Genomic DNA, 14,760 nt, shown 5'->3' on the forward strand with positions numbered 1-14,760 from the left:
AAGTTCCAGATGTAGATGGAAGTTCCAGGCCAGGTTTCGGGCTACACAGAGAGTTTGCACAGGTGAGCACCCTCTCTCGGAGCTCCAGAAGCTATCCGCCCTTGCCATGGAAGTTCCGTGCCCCGGAAGTTCTGGCCAGCCCAGAAGTTCCGGGACCCAGAAGTTCTGGAACTTTCTAGTGTCATCTCTTTGTAATGTGCAATTATGTATTATCTGTAAATTAACTCAAACATGTGCAAGGAATTTTCTTTTGCAGTGGTGGCCACATGTACCATATTGATCTACAGTGTCGCGTGTTAGCATTTACTTTTTACCAGGTGCGAGAGGGTGCGAGACTGATGTATTTTTATAAGTTGGTTATTTTGGATTGATTTGAGAAATGATTCACCTGTCAAAATCATGAACCGGATTTAAAATTAAACACCTCACTTGAATAAGAGAGCTTCATCAAAAATTGTGTACCAAGTCGAATATTGGAACTCAATCCAAAATTATATTGACGCTTGGCATTAATTTTTTATTAGGTGATAAGAGTGTGTGCATATATTTTTGTAAGCCGATTGTTGCCAATTGAGTTGAGAAATTATTGAGTAGTCAAAATTGTGAATCAAATTAAAATTAAACAACTCTCTTCAACCAGAGAGCTTTGACTAAGTCAAAATTGAGAATCCAAACCAAAGCCAATGTCCTCTATTGAATTAGAGGCCCTACCTACTAGGAGCTTTTTCGTTTGCCTTTTTGTTCAGCAGTTTGAAACACTTGTTCTGTTATGATATGAAAAATAATGAAATTCGGGTCCCGCATTCAGCGTCTGGGAAAAAGATTGATTCGCTTCGCTATCCCCCCCTTCTCCTACCTCGAGATCAAATTGGCCATGCCCTGTGTAACCTGAACTCCGCGAAAATCCACCCTCCCTCTTCCCTTCCCCAACGGACACTTCCACATATGCTCCGGACGTCGTATTCCTCTTCTGAACCGCGCGTCGCCGCTCCGTCTCGGCCTAACGGCTCCTGCCAGAAATGGCGGCGACCCTCCCTCGCCGCTTGCTTCTCCTCTCCGACTTGCTCCCTCTTCCCGTCCCCAACGGATACATCCACATATGCCCCGGACGTCGTATTCCTCCTCTGAACCGCCCGTTGTCGCTCCGTCTTGGCCAAACGGCTCCTGCCAGAAACGGCGACGTCGTACTGTGGCTCCGGCCTCCGCCGCGGTATATAACGGGTTTGATCCTCCTCTCCGGCTGTATGCAACATGGATTCCAGCAGCTTACATCGTACGGAACCCACCGACAAGCCAGCCGGCAGAACCCGCAAGTCGCTCGACACTGGCTCGATCATCCTCATCGTCTTGGCGGTCCTCGCCGCCGTGGGGCTGCTGGTGCTGGCTATCTGGTGCATCCGCCGGCGGAAGCAGAAGCCCAGGGCTCCAGCTGCGATCCGTCGGCGCGAGCGACTCCCGGCCGGGACGGCGGCCGTCCGCATTGGCGAAAGCGGCGCCGGGCGACTCCCGGCCGACGCAGAGGCCGTCCGCATCGGAGACCGCGGCGCCGGGCGACTCTCGGCCGACGCAGCGGTCGTCCAGACGGGCGAAAGCAGCGGCGCCGGCGAGGGAGCCGGAGTCCAAGCCACCGGCTGTCCGATGTGTGGCCGCCCGTACGACAACGAGCCGGGCAAGTGAGCACCGGAAAGGCTGAATTGCGGTCACGTGTTCCATGGGGAGTGCATCAGGCGCTGGGTCGCGGTCAACCTGGCTTGCCCAGTGTGCAACACGACCCACATCAATCTTTTTGGGAAGACGCCCGGTGAGTTTTGGATGAACAATGAACACCTCTGATTATGCCTTGTTAATTCTGACATCGTTTTCCCTTAAATTTCAGGCGAGGCCACGGCAGGAAGGCACCGCTACTCGTTCAGCCATCTCGAGAGCTCGATCACCACCAAGGACGACATCACCGTCGGCAGTTCGAGCTTCCGGCAACGAGATTGGGTTTGAGTTTCCCGGGGGGATGAATTCTAGTAGAATGCAGCTGTAGTGTTTTCTCTTTCGATTTTAGAACTGAACTGTTGGTCTATTGATTAGCATCAGTAGAGAAGTGGTGTTTGCCGCGGTTGTAATGTAGTGAAAGTTGACGATGTGACATCATCCTGCCTAGTTTCATAATCAAAAAAACTTCCTAGATCACCCTTTTCATTTCATCAAACACCTTCTGTGCATAGCAAGTTTTCGCCATCCTTCTGAAGTTACATTCTGAACTAGATCCTCTTGCTAAAGCAACATGTCCACCATCCCTTGCATACAAGTTTTTCCGTCGAGTAACTGGTGTTCGTGCGCAGAGCGCGAGCAGAGCGCCCGTATGGCAGATTTTGACATCGAGCTACCGCTGCGCTCCTGCTGCCGCCCTCGCTCACCCAAGCCTTTCTATGGATCAGCCCGAGCACCTAGAAGCTCGCCGACAACTCCCCGCGTCCACTAGCGCCGGCCACCGCCATCCACCACCGTCCAGAACATCGCCGTCACGGGCACGGCACCGCCCGCGACGCGTGGCTCACCTCCGAGCCACCCAGATCCTTCCGGGCATAGCTGCGGCTGCCGCCGACCTCACCAACTCCGCCGGCCACCACCAACCTCGCCACCGTCCTCGTTTGCCATTAATGGCCGCCGCCGCAATCCACTCGGGGACGGCACCGTCCAGGCCACCTGGCGCTTCCCCGAGCCCTCCAGCTCACTCGGAGCCCAGATGCAGATCTCCGACCAACTCACCGACCCAACGACCTCTCCACCGTCCTCTTGTGCCATCAATGGCCGCTGCCGTGGTCGGTGGAAACCGCCTCTGCTGAACCGACCCATCCTCGGCTATAAAAAGGCACCAACGATTCACACGACTCTCACCACTCCTAGTCACCCTCCTAAAGGCCTCCTAGAGCAGCAAAACAACCGGAGGTGATCATCTCCCTCGTCTCCGGCAGCTTCTGCCGCCACCACCGTCCAGCCAATTCCCACGCAACCACTGGCCCTCCATCGCTGATTTCTTCGCCAATAGACTACCTAATCCACAACAAACATATACCTATCATCAATTCATCTCAAAGACCACCGAGGACGAAAGCCCCCTCTCACCGCAGCTCTCCTCCGCCATGGTTGAAGCTCTGCTCAGCCTCGATCTCCGCGTTGGTGTGCTGAGCGCCGGTAACGGCGCCTCCTAGCGCCGGCAATCATCGCCGGAGCGCCCCTCTGTTCCTGTCCAGGCACGCGGGAGGAAGGAGACAAACCCGACAGGCGGGTCCCACCCGAACCGTTTTCTTTTAAAGGTTTTTAAATAAAACCAAATTTGACTAAACTTTGACTGCCTCTAGTTTTTAAACCACAACTCCAAATGACTTGAATATCTTTCTGTTATTCCTTAAATTTCATCTAGTTTATTTTAGTATTTATTTCAAAAATTTCCAAACAACTTGTTTGCACTGTTTTGAAATTATGTGGTAATTGCAATATTTTGAAAATAGGAAAATGGAGGGAAGATTATTTTTACAAACTTTTGGAGTGCACTCAACCCCTTCTGCATGTTCAAGGCAAGCATCTTAAACACTTGATATGGTGAATGCATAGTTGTTTGTTTGCAAGAATAATTGGATCATGATTATGTTGAATTCAAATAAAACTTGCATATGGCTATTTTTGCATGCATGATCCATTGATATTTTGTTGCTATCATTTAAACATGAAGTATAAGTGAGTATGGTTATTTCCACGTGCTACATATGCCTATATTGGTCCAGACTAATCTGCTGAAAGAATCAGTCACGAGAAAGTGACCGTGAGACTGTAATCTCGTGGTGATGAGAATAATCAGTGAGGGTATGTTGGGACATACCAGGTGGTGACCTTGTTGGGTACTACCAAGGAGAAATATATTGTGCTAACCACTGCAGGAAACTTAGCCTCCTGAGTCGACCATAGATCGAGTCTTGTTCCGGTAACCCCCATACCCGAATCATGCTGCCACTTGTCCCTGCCACACGCAGGGTACAGTTCAGTAAGTTGTTAACCCCTTTCCATGCACACGCCGTACAGAGAGGCCATGGTGAAAGATACCATTGGCCCATGGTAGGCATGTCACTTGGTCAGGGGGCATGGGTGTTTCCGGCTAAGGCCGAGAGGGAGGAAACCCCCCTTAGTTCGCGCGTGGTAGAAATTGTGATCCTGTAGGATTGGAAGTATGTCTAGAGGGGGGTGATTAGACTACTTGACCAAATAAAAATCTAGCCTTTTCCCAATTTTAGTTCTTAGCATATTTTAGCAACTTAGCACAAGTCAAGCAATCAACCTACGCATGCAATTCTAAGAGTATAGCAGCGGAATGTAAAATAATTGCATATGAAGGTAAAGGGAGGAGTTTGAGGAAGCAAACGCAATGTTGACATGGAGATTTTTTATCCGTGGTTCTGATAGGTGGTGCTATCGTACATCCACGTTGATGGAGACTTCAACCTACGAAGGGTAACGGTTGCGCGAGTCCACGGAGGGCTCCACCCACGAAGGGTCCACGAAGAAGCAACCTTGTCTATCCCACCATGGTCGTCGCCCATCAAGGACTTGCCTCACTCGGGTAGGTCTTCACGAAGTAGGCGATCTGCTTGCCCTTACAAACTCCTTGGTTCAACTCCACAATCTTGACGAAGACTCCCAAGTGACACCTAACCAATCTAGGAGACACCACTCTCCAAAAGGTAATAGATGGTGTGTTGATGATGAAATCCTTGCTCTTGTGCTTCAAATGATAGTCTCCCCAACACTCAACTCTCTCTCACGGGATTTGGATTTGGTGGAAAGATGATTTGAGTGGAAAGCAACTTGGGGAAGGCTAGAGATTAAGATTTATGTGGTAGGAATGGAATATCTTGACCTCAACACAAGTGTAGGTGGTTCTCTCTCAGAAAATGTATGTTGGAAGTGTAGGCATGTTCTGATGGCTCTCTCCACGAATGAAGAGTGGGTGGAGGGGTATATATAGCCTCCACACAAAATCTAACGGTTACACACAATTTACCAAACTCGGTGGGACCGAATCGTGAAACTCGGTCAAACCGATTTAGTTCATAATGTGACCGTTAGGCATTTCGGTGGGACCGATATCGTTAGGGTTAGGGCATAACGTAATCTCGATGAGACCGATTACACAAACTCGGTGAGACCGATTTTGGTAATAGACAAACAGAGAGTTGGTCAGGCAAACTCGATGGGACCGATTCGCTCATCTCGGTTGGACCGAAACGTTACGAAAGAGAAACAGAGAGTTTGCATTGCAATCTTGGTGGGACCGATCGCTCATCACGGTTTGACCGATACGTTACGAAGGGAAATAGAGAGATTACAATCCCATCTCGGTGAGACTGAGATCCCTATCGGTGAGACCGAAAAGACTAGGGTTTCTGGCAGTGGCTATGTCAACTAAACTCGGTGGCGCCGGATAGAAAGTTTCGGTGGGGCCGAGTTTGACTTTTGGTTTGGGACATATGTGGATGTGAGAAAGTAGTTGAGGGTTTTTGGAGCATATCACTAAGCACTTTGATCAAGAAACTCATTAAGCGACACCTCACCCCCTTTTGATAGTATTGGCTTTTCCTATGGACTCAATGTGATCTTGGATCACTAAAATGAAAAATGTAGAGTCTTGTGCTTTGAGATTGAGCCAATCCTTTTGTCCTTAGCATTTTGGGGGGTCCACGTTTCTCATCCATGACATGCCAAACATCGAGCTTTCCTGAAATATTTAACTTGAAATAGCATTAGCTCAATGAGCTATATGTTGTTAGGAATTACCGAAACCACCAAGGGATAGTTGCACTTTCAATCTCCCCCTTTTTGGTAATTGATGACAACAGATAGATCAAAGCTTCGACAAATGATAATAAGATTGAAAAACATCGTCGCTTTGAGAAGTATGTGATAAGCAAGAGCTCCCCCTAAATTTGTGCATTAAAATTTTCTTTGGACTGCAAATGCACAATGTGTTAGGATCATGGGTCACTCTTCCATGTCACATACATCTTGGTGGAGCTCTCAAAATGATAATAATTGAACACATGCACTCATCACCAAGCAAAGTGAATGATCATAAATGGATATGAAGGATATATCATTCAAGCACACATTAAAGTAGCATATGATCAAACACATGATCATCCAAGTAAACAAGTAGCTCACAAGCACACAATCAAGAAGTTCAACCAAAAACAAGAGAGATAAAAAAGCAACACTCTCTCTCGAAACCTATGATCTATACATTTTCTCCCCCTTTGGCAACAAGTTACCAAAAAGTTCAAAAAATGCATAGAGCTAAGCGACTCTCGGGCTTGGTCTTCATGAGGTGGCGTAGAGATGACTCCAAGGAAGAAAGCGTCTGTTGATGTAGTTGGAGCTGGTGGAGTGGCTGTTGGAGCTGGTGGTACTGAAGTTGTGGTTGCTGGTGCAGATGTAGTAGCTCTTGTGTCTGGGACAGGCACTGCAGCAGACCTCTGACTCCTGGGCACTCTAGTGAAAGCATCTGTAGTAGACTTGCCCTTCTTCTCCTCCACTTCCTCCTGAAGTTGCTCAACTACTGACTAGATCTCAGTTACCTTGAAATCAAGATCATAGAATTTCTGCTCAATGATCCTCTCCAAGCTCTCCTGGTTTTGAGTCAGGGTGGCCAAGCCCTTCTCAATCCTCAAGGTGGAGGCAATCAGATATCCAAGCTGATCTTGCTTGCTCTTCAAGAATATCTGAGATGCTTCTTCAGCTGTTGGCATCTTTGCAGCTTTCTCTTCCCTTGCCTTCTCTCTCTTCTCATGTGCTTGCATAGATGATGGATCTTCTTCATTCATGACACAGTGTTGTCCTCAAAGTCTGGCTTGAGGGGTAGATGCTCCTTGTCCAACAAATACGTGCCTGTGCCCATCTTGGAGTTGATGAGAACCTAAATCTGTGGAGCATACCCACAAGATCTCTTCTGATCTGATTGCATCTCCCATGAGCTTCTGAGCTTTGGGTGCTGGAGCAGCATCCTCTTCCTCTTCATCATATGATCTCACCATTGTGGACTTTCCAAGAACTTTGGTTGTAGTTGTTCTTGCCCTCTTCTTTTTCTTGTCTTCACCAGCTGCTTCTTCTTCAGATTCAATGGTGAACTTCATAGTTTCACCTATGGCAACCTTCCTGGGTTTGGATGTAGGCACTCTCCTGGCAGGTGCCTTCTTGTTCATGCCTGGTTTAGTTGATGCAGCAGTGCCAAATTGTTTCTTCACAACTTTCCTCTTGGAAATGGCCTCATCATCAGCTGCAATATAATCTTCATCCTCTGAATCAGAAGTTTTCTTCTTCCTGGTTCTAGTAGCTGCCGTGGGCAAGTTACTAGGTGTGCTCCTGCTGCCCTCATCATAGCTGCTTGAGGGACTAGTGCCCTCACTCATCTGTCCTGGCTGTTCAGACTTGTTCCGGCTGTCACTCTAGTCAGACATCTTGCAGTCAACTGTCAGCAGACCCTCTGAATAGGTTGTAGATGAGGTAGAGTAGATGAGCATCACAAAGTACAAAGGTTTTGCAAAACAGATGACTCAAAACTTAGTTTTAGTTCTCCACGGAAGGCATTTTGGAGCTACCGATTTGCAAACTCGGTGATACCGAAGCAACTTTTGGAGCCTAAACTAGTGAACTCGGCGAGACCGAGTCACAGTTCGGTGGCACCGAGACTGCTAGGGTTTCACAGAGAATCGAACTCGGTCACACCGATTTGCAATTCTTGGTCAGACCGAAAATCACATGTGCAATGGCCTAAGCCAAATCGGTGAGACCGATTTCAACAACTCGGTCGGTCCGAGATGAGTTCGGCGGAAACCTAACCCTAAATTTTTGAATCAAATCTAATCTACAAGATGTTTTCGCTGGACAGGAAGATTTCATACGTGGCAAGAATCATGGCAAAGCAATGTGCTACGAATCGGAGTTAATGAATAACACAAAGTATCAAGTTCATACCCTAAATCGGCGGTGAACATGCTACTGTGGCAACGGCGGGGCATATTGCCGTTGGCGGCGGCGGAGACCAGTGGCGGGAGGTCGCTGGTGGCGAGAAGACGATCTGGAGACCCGAAGAGGCAGAGCAGGTTACGCGCGGGTGAAGGGTTTCGGAAAAATTTCCAAACTTTTACCCGTCAGTATATATAACCTAACCCTGTCGGTGTGACCGAGTGGAACAACTCGGTGGCACCGAGATGCAAAACTGCGAGCAGTTACTGCAACTCGGTGTGACTGAAAGGTTCTAATCGGTTGCACCGAGATTGAAAACCTAGATCAACTTAGTGATCTCGGTATGACCGAAAAGGATGAATCGGTCAAACCGAAATGCACAAAGAGGTTTTGGAAGTTTAAGTCTATGACGAATCGGGGACTCCGAGTGCTCCTCACACAGAGTGGTTCGAATCTGACTTGATCAGACTTTGTGATGTAGCATGAGTAGAGTTTGAGACGAGAAAAGCATAGATAGCTAGAGAAGGTTCTTAGGCATTCTTGTCCATCCACTTGGCAAAAGGAAAGAAACCAAACAATCAAAACAACAAGTGGATGTCCTCGAATGAGTAAAATATGCAACCAACAGCTCACACAATAAAATGGCAAATGAAATATGTGGCAAAGCATGCACAACCAATTCTAGCATCTATTAAACGTCATCTATATATGAGTATATTGACTTAGGAGTCAAATGAGAACATTTGATCATAGGTCATACTCATCGTTTAAGCACAAATGGGGTTACCACTTTACATAAAGCATTGTTGTGTTCACACCATTAGAGTTGCTTTAGCTCAATTCTTTAGAGTAAAGCTCCCCCTAGATATGAGATCCCCCTAAGAGGGATGAACTAACCTTGGGTTTTGTCGATGATGACTTCATGTAGATGTTGAAGATGTGGATGCTCAATGTCTTTGATCATTTGGAGCAATCCATTGGAGTGAGTTGCACTTTCAATACCTACACGGGTTAGTCCCACAAGGAACAAACAAGGATATCCATAGACATAGAGTGATGCACACACAAGATGATGTCCATGAAAGCATTAGGTTACCTTGTCCCTTGTCTTACCAACAAGAGGGTTTGTGACTCCTTGAACTAGTGCAAGATGTGGAAGTTGATTGCACTTTTCCTTGCCAAAATGATATGAGTGACGTATATTGGCGGAGTCATCCTCAAGAACTCTCTAGTTCTTCTTCTTTGGGATCCACATCATCTTGATGGGAATCCTTGGAGTTGTAGTCGTACTTGATGAAGTAGAACTTGATGTAGTCTTGGGAACCCACTTAACCAAGGCCTTAGGATCTTCTTCAAATGCATCAATCTCCTCTTGAAGCTTGTCCTTGCCTTTTTGCTTGTGGTCTTGTGGTGGAAGATCATCTTGAGCTTGTGTTCCTTTGAAAGAAGTAGGATCGTACTTCTCTGGTTGAGGAACAAACTTCGTCTTGGGGTATTGATCTTCTTCCCACTAAACTCCATTGGCATTGAAATTTCGTTCAAAACCAACACCTTGATTCTTCCAGTGCCTTCCTTGCTTGCGTACAATCTCCTCGAATTGCTTACTTCCGGCAAGGCTCTTGTAAACACCTTTCTCAATAATTCCCTTCAATAAGCTATTTTCTTGCTCAAGTGTAACTTGGCTAAGAGAATCATTAGTGGAATCGAGAGAACTATTAGAAGCAACAACATTGGATTTAGCATGATTGTTGTTACTACTAGATGAAGAATCTTTCTTGTTCTTGTTACTAGACTTGACTTGTGGCATGTAAGTAGATAAGAGTAAAAGCTTGGCAATGTAAGAAGAACTTTTCTTGCAAAGATCATCATTGATTGCCTTTAAAAACTCATGCTCTTGCTCAAGGTTGAGCTTTTCAGAGCGTAACTTCTCATGAGTCTTTAAAAGTTCTCGATGATCTTCCAAGATAGTTTCATGAGCTAACTTAAGATTGTTTAGTTCTGTAGTTAGGCGCTCAATCTTCTCCTTATCATTGTCATTCATTTTATCTTGATTAGCATGATTAATTGATGTTTCATCATAGTATTCATCACTAGAGTTGTCAACAAGTAAATCATCATCACCTAACAAGTCATCTTCATCACTACTGAAATCAACATACTCGGGGTGTGATACCTGATACGTCTCCAACGTATCTATAACTTTTGATTGTTCCATGCTATTATATTACCCCTTTTGGATGTTTATGGGCTTTATTTTACACATTTATATCATTTTTGGGACTAACCTACTAACCGGAGGCCCAGCCCATATTGCTGTTTTTTTTGCCTATTTCAGTATTTCGAAGAAAAGGAATATCAAACGGAGTCCAAATGGAATGAAACCTTCGGGAGCGTGATTTTTGGAACGAACGTGATCCGGAGAGCTTGGAGTGCAAGTCAAGAAGCTTCCGAGGGCCCCACGAGATAGGGGTCGCGCCCCCCTGTAGGGCGCGCCCCCTGTCTCGTGGGCCCCTCGGGCGGCCACCGACGTACTTCCTCCTCCTATATATACCTACGTACCCCGAAAACATCCAGGAGCACCACGAAACACAATTTCCACCGTCGTAACCTTATGTATCCGTGAGATCTCATCTTGGAGCCTTCGCCGGCACTCTGCCGGAGGGGGAATCGACCACGGAGGGCTTCTACATCAACATCCTTGCCCCTCCATGAGTTGTGAGTAGTTTACCACAGACCTACGGGTCCATAGTTATTAGATAGATGGCTTCTTCTCTCTTTTTGGATCTCAATACAATGTTCTCCCCCTCTCTTGTGGAGATCTATTCGATGTAAACTCTTTTTGCGGTGTGTTTGTCGAGATCCGATGAATTGTGGGTTTATGATCAAGTTTATCTATGAATAATATTTGAATCTTCTCTGAATTCTTTTATGTATGATTGAGTTATCTTTGCAAGTCTCTTCGAATTATCAGTTTGGTTTGGCCTACTAGATTGGTCTTTCTTGCCATGGGAGAAGTGCTTAGCTTTGGGTTCAATCTTGCGGTGTCCTTACCCAGTGACAGAAAGGGTTGCAAGGCACGTATTGTATTGTTGCCATCGAGGATAACAAGATGGGGTTTATATCATATTGCATGAGTTTATCCCTCTACATCATGTCATCTTGCTTAATGCGTTACTCTGTTCTTATGAACTTAATACTCTAGATGCAGGCAGGAGTCGGTCGATGTGTGGAGTAATAGTAGTAGATGCAGGCAGGAGTCGGTCTACTTGTTATGGACGTGATGCCTATATACATGATCATGCCTAGATAATCTCATAACTATGCGCTTTTCTATCAATTGCTCGACAGTAATTTGTTCACCCACCGTAATACTTATGCTATCTTGAGAGAAGCCATTAGTGAAACCTATGGCCCCCGGGTCTATCTCTTATCATATTTGCTTTCAATCTACTTCTATTTTGCATCTTTACTTTTTGCATCTATATTATAAAATACCAAAAATATATTTATCTTATCATACTATCTTTATTAGATCTCACTTTCGCAAGTGGCCGTGAAGGGATTGACAACCCCTTTATTGCGTTGGTTGCGAGTTCTCAGTTTGTTTGTGTAGGTGCGTGGGACTTTTGAGGAGCCTCCTACTGGATTAATACCTTGGTTCTCAAAACCGAGGGAAATACTTACGCTACACTTGCTGCATCACCCTCTCCTCTTCGAGGAAAACCAACACAAGCTCAAGACATAGCAAGAAGGATTTCTGGCGCCGTTGCCGGGGAGGTCTTTGCACAAGTCAAGACATACCAAGTACCCATCACAAACCCATCTCCCTCGCATTTACATTATTTGCCATTTGCCTCTCATTTTCCTCTCCCCCACTTCACGCTTGCCGTTTTATTCGCCCTCCCTTTCCCAATCTCCTCCTCTCTTTTTCGCTTGCCGTTTTTCTGTTTGCTTGTGTGTTGGATTACTTGTTGCCATGGCGCAAGATAATACCAAATTGTGTGATTTCTCGAATACCAATAACAATGATTTCCTTAGTACTCCGATTGCTCCTCTTAATGATGTTGAGTCTTGTGAAATCAATACCGCTTTGCTGAATCTTGTTATGAAAGATCAATTCGCCGGCCTTCCTAGTGAAGATGCCGCTACTCATCTAAACAATTTTGTTGATTTGTGTGATATGCAAAAGAAGAAAGATATGGATAACAATATTTTCAAATTGAAGTTATTTCCGTTTTCACTTAGAGAACGTGCTAAAGTTTGGTTTTCGTCTTTGCCTAAAAATAGTATTGATTCTTGGAACAAGTGCAAAGATGCTTTTATCTCTAAGTATTTTCCTCCCGCTAAGATCATCACTCTTAGGAACGATATTATGAATTTTAAACAACTTGATCATGAGCATGTTGCCGAAGCTTGGGAAAGAATGAAATTGATGCTTCGCAATTGCCCTACTCATGATTTGAATTTATGGATGATCATACAAATTTTTTATGCCGGTTTGAACTTTGCTTATAGAAATCTCTTTGATTCGGCCGTGGGAGGCACGTTTATGGAAATTACGTTAGGGGATGCTACACAATTGCTTGATAATATTATGGCTAATTATTCTCAATGGCACACCGAAAGATCTTCTAGTAAAAAAGTGCATGCTATAGAAGAAATCAATGTTTTGAGTGGAAAGATGGATGAACTTATGAAGATGTTTGCTACTAAAAATACTCCTCTTGATCCCAATGATATGCCTTTGTCTTCCTTGATTGAGAATAATAATGAATCTATGGATGTGAATTTTGTTGGTAGGAATAGTTTTGGAAACAATGCTTATAGAGGAAATTTTAATGCTAGACCGTTCCCTAGTAATTCCTCTAATAATTATGGAAATTCTTACAATAATTCTTATGGCAATTTTAATAAGATGCCCTCTGATTTTTAGAATAGTGTGAAAGAATTTATGATTTCTCAAAAGAATTTTAATGCTTTGCTTGAAGAAAAATTGCTCAAAGTTGATGATTTGGCTAGGAACGTTGATAGACTTTCGCTTGATGTTGATTCTCTTAAAATTAGATCTTCCCTCCTAAGCATGATATCAATGAGTCTCTCAAAGTAATGAGAATTTCCATTGACGAGTGCAAGGAAAGAACCGCTAGATTGCGTGCTAAAAAAGAAAGCTTTATAAAAGCGTGTTCTTCTAGTTTCCGTGAAAATAATGATGAGGATCTTAAAGTTATTGATGAATCTCCGATTAGATCTATGTTTTGCAATATGAATTTTGATGATTATGGGAGTGATGATGAATCAACTTTGCCTAGAAGGCGTCCCAAAAATTCGGAGTCTTTAGATCTTAATGTTAAATTTGGTAAAAGTGAGATTGGAGAATCCTCAACTTCTAATATTGAACCTACTATCTCGGATTTCAAGGAATTTGATTATGATAATTGTTCTTTAAAAGGTTGTATTTCCTTGTTGCAATCCATTATTAATTCTCCTCATGCTTATAGTCAAAACAAAGATTATGAGTGTTTTGCTTTGTGTGATTTGGGTGCTAGTGTTTCCACGATTCCGAAAACTTTATGTGATATTCTAGGTTTCCATGATCTTGATGATTGCTCTTTAAATTTGCACCTTGCGGACTCCACCATTAAAAAGCCTATGGGAAGGATCAATGATGTTTTTATTGTTGCAAATAGAAATTTGGTGCCCGTAGACTTTATCGTTCTTGATATAGATTGCAATCTTTCTTGCCCTATTATTCTTGGTAGACCTTTCCTTAGAACGATTGGTGCGATTATTGATATGAAGGAAGGGAACATTAGATTCCAATTTCCCTTAAATAAAGGCATGGAGCACTTTCCAAGAAAGAAAGTCAAATTACCTTATGAATGTATCATGCGTGCTACCTAGAATTTAGTGCCAAAGATGGCACTCGTTAGATCTATCCTTACTTTTATGCCTAGCTAGGGGCGTTAAACGATAGCGCTAGTTGGGAGGCAACCTAATTTTCTTTATGTTTTTTTGTTTTTTCTCCTGTTTAGTAATAAATCTTGCATATACCTTCTGTTTAGATGTTTTTTTATCTTTTAATTAGTGTTTGTGCCAAGTAGAACCTATATGATAACCTACGATGATAGTTGATTTGATTCTGCTGAAAAACAGAAACTTTGCGCTCACGAATATAATTTTGTTAAATCACAGGAACGCGATTTTGCATTGATTCTTTTTGCTGCTGTTCAATAAAAACAATTTCCAGGACTTCCTATTTTGGTAGGATTTTTAGAGTTCCAGAAGTTTGCGTTAGTTACAGATTGCTACAGATTGTTCTGTTTTTGACAGATTCTGTTTTTCCTGTGTTGTTTGCTTATTTCAATGCATCTATGGCTAGTAATTCAGTCTATGAACCATAAAGAAGTTGGAATACAGTAGGCTTAACACCAAACTAAATAAAGAATGATTTCATTGCAGTACCTTATGTGGTGGTTTTGTTTTCGTTCACTAACGGAGCTTATAAGATTTCCTGTTGAGTTTTGTGTTGTGAAGTTTTCAAGTTTTGGGTAAAGCTTTTATGGACTATGGAATAAGGAGTGGCAAGAGCCTAAGCTTGGGGATGCCCGTGGCACCCCAAGACATTCAAGGATAGCCAAAAGCCTAAGCTTGGGGATGCCCATGGCACCCCAAGATATTTAAGGATAGCCAAAAGCCTAAGCTTGGGGATGCCCCGGGAAGGCATCCCCTCTTTTGTCTTCGTTCATTGGTAACTTT

General features: G+C 44.2%; 1 protein-coding gene across 1 annotated transcript; it reads left to right on the plus strand.

The window, feature by feature from the left end:
- Positions 1 to 825: 825 nt before the first annotated feature.
- On the plus strand, positions 826 to 2,181 carry LOC123041102 (uncharacterized). The gene is made up of 2 exons (XM_044463808.1): positions 826 to 1,801; positions 1,877 to 2,181. The coding sequence occupies exon 1, from the start codon at positions 1,252 to 1,254 to the stop codon at positions 1,675 to 1,677; it is 426 nt and encodes a 141-aa protein (XP_044319743.1). The 5' UTR covers positions 826 to 1,251; the 3' UTR covers positions 1,678 to 1,801; positions 1,877 to 2,181.
- The last annotated feature ends 12,579 nt before the right edge of the window (positions 2,182 to 14,760 follow it).

The sequence above is a fragment of the Triticum aestivum genome, chromosome 2B (assembly GCF_018294505.1).
Source record: "Triticum aestivum cultivar Chinese Spring chromosome 2B, IWGSC CS RefSeq v2.1, whole genome shotgun sequence".
NCBI lineage: Eukaryota > Viridiplantae > Streptophyta > Magnoliopsida > Poales > Poaceae > Triticum > Triticum aestivum.

Coding starts and splice junctions, on each gene's coding strand:
- LOC123041102 (XM_044463808.1), top strand. CDS start 1,252: ATGGATTCCAGCAGCTTACATCGTACGGAACCCACCGACAAGCCAGCC.